General features: G+C 42.4%; 1 protein-coding gene across 1 annotated transcript; it reads right to left on the minus strand.

The window, feature by feature from the left end:
* Positions 1-655: 655 nt before the first annotated feature.
* On the minus strand, positions 656-4,972 carry LOC136553237 (uncharacterized). Its single transcript, XM_066544614.1, has 4 exons — positions 4,697-4,972; positions 4,499-4,663; positions 3,530-3,951; positions 656-1,325 (listed from the first exon to the last, which is right to left on the minus strand). The coding sequence occupies exons 2-4, from the start codon at positions 4,661-4,663 to the stop codon at positions 887-889; spliced, it is 1,026 nt and encodes a 341-aa protein (XP_066400711.1). The 5' UTR covers positions 4,697-4,972; the 3' UTR covers positions 656-886.
* Positions 4,973-7,019: the final 2,047 nt, after the last annotated feature.

Consider the following 7,019-nt stretch of genomic DNA (forward strand, 5'->3'; position numbering starts at 1 on the left):
TTTGAGAGATCAAGATGGTCGGCTGGAGGCTCAGATTGTGAGAGCACCATCACCAGTGCAAACATGGACACCTCCTCCAATCGGGCTGTTAAACATCAATTCTGATGTTGCATTTGTCAGGGAATCAAGAGCTGGAGCGTGGGGTTTTATATTTAGAGACCAGGATGGTGAAGTAGTAGGGGTTTTATAATTAGAGACCAGGATGGTGAAGTAGTAATCGCTGGGGCAGGTAGACTGGAAGTTGTACATGATGTTTTGATGGCTGAGGCAGTACCCTAGCTTGTCTAAAAAGTGGCTTCAGATCGCAGTATCTGTCATGTTCAGATTGAGATGGACTCATCACATCTTAGTGAAAACTAGTGACCTCGTTCATGAGCAATTTGTCTACTCATGTGTTGTTTGTTCCCCGTTCTTGTAATTTGTTAGCACATGAACTTGCCAGCATTGGCTTGCGTAGGACTTGATCCCTCTCCCTAATCTTATAAATAAATGACTTGGTGGCTCACGATTTTGCGATGTCCACAGTGGTGAATGAAAGGCCCAGCCAAGATTAAATAAATAAAAAAAGAATAAACCCTGCCCTCCTTCCTCAGAAGGCATTTCTACGAGTCATCCACATCAACTCAGAATGCTCCCGAGAAGGTACTCAGCTCAATTGGTTGCGAAGAATAATACATTCGTTCAGCAATTCATCAACAACCCAAGGAAAACCTTCAGTAAATAATGGATAAAAACTGACACATTATGACCATCCGTTACAGATATGTTATAGAATGACACTCCCATCCTTTCTCACTTGTATTCTGCTGGACAAATAAAAATCTACCTAGCCAATTACTGGCAATATTCACAATAACTTTCATCATAAAATGTCATTTGAGGCGGCCTAAGAACCCAATAGCCTTTTGATCCCAGCCTTCTGATCAGAAGTCAGCCTAGAAGGGAACATTATGTTGAACTTAATCCGCAGATTTCCTTTCTTAGTGGGGTCCTTGGGTATTGGCATGCCCTCTCTAGGGATTACCTCTTCGTAGTTCGGATGGATTATTGAGTTGATGGGTAATGATAGGCTCCGCCCGTCAAGCGTAGTGACACGTGCAGTATAGCCAGTCAGTGCTTCCACCAGTGAGATTTTCTCAGTCATGACAAGATCATTCCCATCCCGAGTGAAAACATCATGGGGCTTCTCATCAATGATGAAAACAATATCAGCAGGTTTCATATTTGGAGCTTCATTTCCCTTGTCAGGAAACGTAATTTTTGTTCCCTTCTTCCAACCAGGCTTTACTTCTATTGTCAGAATATCCTCTGCGTTTGAGATTCTCCTATTGATAACACTAAGATTAGCATCCATGTAACAAAAACAATGTTTTGGAAGTACAATAGATTTAACAGAGGAAGCATACCAATCAAGACTGAAAATACACTTCAGCATACCGAAAACATAAGATTACCACTCTCTAAAAGAAACAAAAACATACGGAAAATAATTGATTGACAGCAAAAGGAGATATACTATACAGTAACTAGCAAGCCCTGGAAGGTTAAAACAATACCACCCTTAATGAAACAGGGCAAACTAAAAAGATAAATCCAATTTTATCGTAATTGAAGGGCGGGCCTGGTGCAAGCGGTAGAGTCTTACCGCCTGTGACCGGAAGGTCCCGGGTTCGAGTCGCGGCCTCCTCGCATTGCACAGGCGAGGGTAAGGCTTGCCACTGACACCCTTCCCCAGACCCCGCACAGAGTGGGAGCTCTCTGCACTGGGTACGCCCAATTTTATCGTAATTGTTTTTCCGGTGCTTTTGTGCTTTGAGATGTACTATCTATTAAAGGAGATTTTCTACTCTAAAAGCCTGAAAAATAATTAGAGAATGCAAAAGTTCACAGCAATAGTAGTAGTAGTAGTAGTACTAGTATCACAATATCTAATGAAATTGATAAGCCCATGAAGTTCAACGAATGTTTCCTTGCTGCCCCCAGAAAGGCACCAAGTTAGCTAGCAAAGAAATCAAAGTCAATATCAACATTTGTTTTTTATCTTCAGGTAGAATAAATGAGGGTTGCATAAACAATGTCTAATATTTGCAGTTCTGTTTTGAGAAACAAACAACATACAATATCCAAAGCATACCTAGGGAAGGTTATGTGCTTTATAAAACAACTAGCATTAGACTCTTATATACTCAGGAAATGTTACCAGTTCACGTAGCTGCAATGATCAGGTTACAAGGTATTAAAAGGGAACAAGAAAAGTAAGGCATAACAAAAAGTAAAGAAAGAATGGCAATTCATTTAGTAAAATTAGCAACACTATAGGTCAAGAGGTGAGGAACAGTACATGATAGGTTGCCAGACGGTTATACGATGGCAATCCGTTTAGTATAGCAGTACTGCAGTACATATAACGCAATATCATTGCTTTCATAGTTTGACATAACTGTCGCGGAGACAGAAAAACACATTTTCTTTGCCTATATCAGTATAATTGATGAGCAGCAGCTATTTATGCAACACAAGCTTGAAATGGAAAGGAGTAGTTGAATCTTCGTAAAGAAATCATGGATTTGTCTCTATTTGCTTCATTTTCAAGTTTTGGAAATGTTTGTTCTATCTTATTCATTGCCACTTGGGATTTATAGAGGGTCAAGTTTGTCAATAAATCAAATACAGAAAAAAAAAATGAAGCATATGCAGCTCCATGTACACACCCTAAGGATTGACCAGATAGTAAATTACACGAGGACTGATCAACTATGCTATGCAGGTAAATAAGATGATTGACATGAAGAAAGGGCTGCTGTAGCCTTCACCCTTCATCACAAACAACGGGTATAGTGGCAGACTGGCAGTGCTGCAACACCTAATAATTCTGCTCCCTCTCACCCTCTGATTCAAAGTGCATGACATTTAGAAGAAACACAGTTTGCAATGTATCACTTTGACTAACATTTTTATTAAAATATAATATTTAAGTATTATGAGAGTACTTCTCATGATGAATCTAGGTACATCTATCTTACGTTGTCTGTCTACGTATTCTTTGCGTATTGATGATCAACGTTAAAAAAGCTTTGACTTGCAGAAATCCTACAACAAGATGTATTTGAACCGGAGGGAGTAGGTGAGAAGCTCTAAACTAGGTCCCAACTCTGTCATACAGCCAAAGGGGAAATACATCACTGCCAACGGTTAAAAGAAAGCTTAGCTTACCATGATTGATGAACGGGTACAGAATCTATCTCTCGTTTGCTATCGAACTACTTGAAATGGCATGTTAACTGAATCCAGGTACTGCTTTTTCTCTCAAAAAAGGTAGCGACTGAATCCAGTGAACATGCCATTTGAACATGGTTAGGATTTACGGTTTATTTGAATAGAATTCATTTATTACATTTTAAATAATGGGATAAATAAGTAAATAGTCTAGTCCACTATGAGATAATTCTCTAAAAGGAGCTTACACAAGACACACAGCACAACCCTGATTGACAGCTGATAAACTACTTAAATAATGGAGGAAGCTTACCCACTGGCATCTATAGTCTCTCTTGAGATTTTCATCTTTTTTGTCACACCCTTGTACAGATCTGCAAGGCTGACTGGAAGTCTATTCTCAATTGCAGGTGGCTTGTGCGATGGCTGCTGCATACTGGTGGAACCCTCAGCGCCAAAGCGTGAAGAGAAGATATCGTTGCCAAACATTGACCTCTGGAATCCTGGTTCTGCTCTCATGCCGCCCATGCCACCCATGCCAGGGAATCCAAAGAACTCTTTAAATATATCGTCCGCGCTCCTCGGATTAAAATGGTGAGCGGTGGAATGAGCCCCGCCAGGGAAAAAGGGAAATGCGCCAGGACCTCCTGCTCCTGCTCCTGGGGGTGGCTGACCCTTGAGCCCTTCTTCCCCTAGCTGATCATAGATTGCACGTTTCTTGGGATCGCTAAGGACCTGAGAGGTGGCACATAGGATTGGTCAACACAACAGATGCAAGAACTGAACTAGTAATACAACAACAACAACAACAAAGCCTTTAAGTCCCAAACAAGTTGGGGTAGGCTATGAACTAGTAATAGCAGTAAAAAAAGCAAATCATGGAGCGAAATGTATAATTCGGCTGTGCAGATAATCAGAACCTCAGACCGATAAGCTAAAATATGGATCAAAAGAGAGCCCCTATCATATATATGCAACAATTGTTCTTGCTTCTTACTCCCTACTAGCTAAAGTTACTTTATTACTATCACGAGCTCATCTGAGAAAGTTAAATCCTTTGCAGTATCGGTGGCGTGGTCCAGATGGCAGTATCGAATGAATTCACTACTGTACTTCCAAATAGGTGGCCGGTATAACAGACAGGGAGTGGAGGATTTTGTTGGTCAGCATAAGCCACAGGGACCCAGGGACAGAGAATGGATCGAAACCCCATCGCCGGCGAATCGAACAGTAATAATTAATCCTGGCAACAGATGCAGAGTGAGAGGGAGGGGCGGGCAACCTCGTATGCCACAGAGATCTCCTTGAACTTGGTTTCCGCCTCTTTCTTGTTGGTGGAGTTCTTGTCGGGGTGCCATCGCATGGCGAGCTTCCGATAGGCCTTCTTGAGGTCGTCGTCGCCGGCGCCGCGGTCGACGCCGAGGACCTTGTAGTAATCGGCCCCCATCTCCCTGGGCCGCGGCGGAGGAGGCGGTGGCGCCTCCCTGCGCCGGCGGGCGGCGCGCGCGGACGACGACGTGGAGTCGGAGGCCCTACGCTTGGTTCCTCCGGCCTCTCGAATCTTGACCGCCTTTGGATGCCACGCCCAAAACGCGGTCAGGCCTCAGGGAGAGAGGGAGGTGGCTCGGCGCGGGCGGCTTGCGACGGTGGGAGAAGGGACTCGGAAGAGAAGAGAGAGGGAAGGGAAGGGCGGCGGCTGGCTGCCCGGGAGGGACTCGGGACGGGAGCGGAAGGAAGGTTCGAGAAGCTGGAATGGAATCCGTCCGTGACCAGGACTCGTAGCAGCTAACTTGGTCGTCAACGTCTCCCTACGGGCTGGGCTGGGAAAAACGGCCCAGCCCATTTTGCAACCATAGAATAGGGTCCGCGTCGGCCCACAGGTTCCATTTAGTGACCATTGGCCCCTTTTATTAATCGATCGTTTAGCCTTTTTAAAGGGCCGTTTTGTCTGAATAATAGGAAACCGGTAGGTGACCTTCTGTTAAGAAGTGTATGGCTATAATCACTTAGTATAATAACTGGGGCTAGACATAGAATAACAAAACAAAAATGTGAAATGAAGTTAAAGACTTATACTCTTATATATATATATATTTGGTGTATTTGATATAAGAGGAAGTATTACCTTTTTTCTCTAAAACAACTTGACATTCTAGTTTTGTCCTAAGTCCACTATGTTAAGTTTGACCGATACAAGTTTATAAAAAATAATACGAACATTCATATTATCAAATAGATATAATTAGATTTATCATGGAACATATATATACCACTTATACATCTTGCTTCAACCAATGGTCCAACTAATCAAACAGTAAACTAAAAGCTTAAGATGTTTGTTGTCCAGACAGATCTATAAAAATTTGTCTCTGTACTGTATGCATGCACCAGTGCAATCCCTGATGAGAGCCACCACGTCAAAAATCGAGAAAATTCTCCCATTGTAATCATCAATACAAATGACCAGTTATTAGCATATCGATATATAACTTGTTGCCAGACTCCACCAGAGATTAGAATTACATTTTTTTGTGTTTTTTCAAAGGAAGTCAGGAAAACTTGGGTTTTAATTGTACCAACTCATGAATACCATAGAAATTAAAGCTATAAATTAATTGGTCCATGTGCTTTACAATGGGCCGGGAGAAAAAAAAACCTCTTAAGGTTATATATTAATTTGATATAAAAAAGTTAATAAGTTCTTAACATTAACTTAAATTATGAATGTCATGATCATCATAAAATAATGCAAATAGAACATTAATTAATAATTTTCAGCCCTTAAATTTTATAGAAAAATATTATAGAAAATTAAAATAGATATATAACATTATTTTCATGTTCTCTTGTCTATGGATATTTGATAGTTTTTAACTCCCACTGCAACACATGGCCATGTGTGCTTAGTTTGATGGCATAAATGCCAAAAAATCCTCTTTATAAATTTGGGCAAATTTAAAATACTTCGACTCTGCTAGGGCAAAGGTAGTTTTTTTTTTTTGGGGGGGGGGGGGGTCGGGTTGAGGTTAGGTAGGCTATGGTTGAGGGTTGGGTTCTGAATAGAACCATAGGTCATGTATCTTGTTTTTACGCCACAATTTAAACACAAACGTCATCCACATATATACACATACACTCACCTCTGTAAACACATAAACATCTTGAAAAAGATTGTTGTGTGATAGACGGTGGCAGATCTCAAGCGAAGACTAGGTGGTAGGGTGGCAGACATGGAGGGCGACAAAGGCATGGCATGGCATGGCTGGGGCTACAGAGGGCGAGCTGTGGTTAGGGTTATGACAAGCTAGGGCACGGTATGACTCAGCTAGTAGCCACGGGACCAACAGAAGATGGTGATGAGGAGGGAACGAAAAGAAGCTAAGGGACGGCCGGCCGGCCGGCCGGCGACAGTTCGTGTGACGAAGCAGACGATCCGGCCCGTTGTGATGACCACCGATCACTGATGCTGTACATGCTAGACGACGGGAGTAGACAGCGCTACACGGCACCGTGACCGACACAGTACAATTAGTCGCCCCCTTTCTCTTCATCGTTTGACTGGATCGAGCGAGACGGTGGGCGTGAATTATTAGTATTTTATTTTTTGTGTCATGTGAATTATTAGTACTACTACTTCCATAGTATGAATGCGACATGACTGGCTAGCTAGTACTACTGCTGACGATCTAGGCCGGGCAACAGAGTCAACACAACATATGCATATGCATGCACGCCAACACTCGCTCGTCACATAGCTAGCGCTATCTGTTTTCAGTTCCGTGTCCACAAGAGAACCATGTGAC

Source organism: Miscanthus floridulus, chromosome 5 (genome assembly GCF_019320115.1).
Source record: "Miscanthus floridulus cultivar M001 chromosome 5, ASM1932011v1, whole genome shotgun sequence".
Taxonomy (NCBI): Eukaryota; Viridiplantae; Streptophyta; class Magnoliopsida; order Poales; family Poaceae; genus Miscanthus; species Miscanthus floridulus.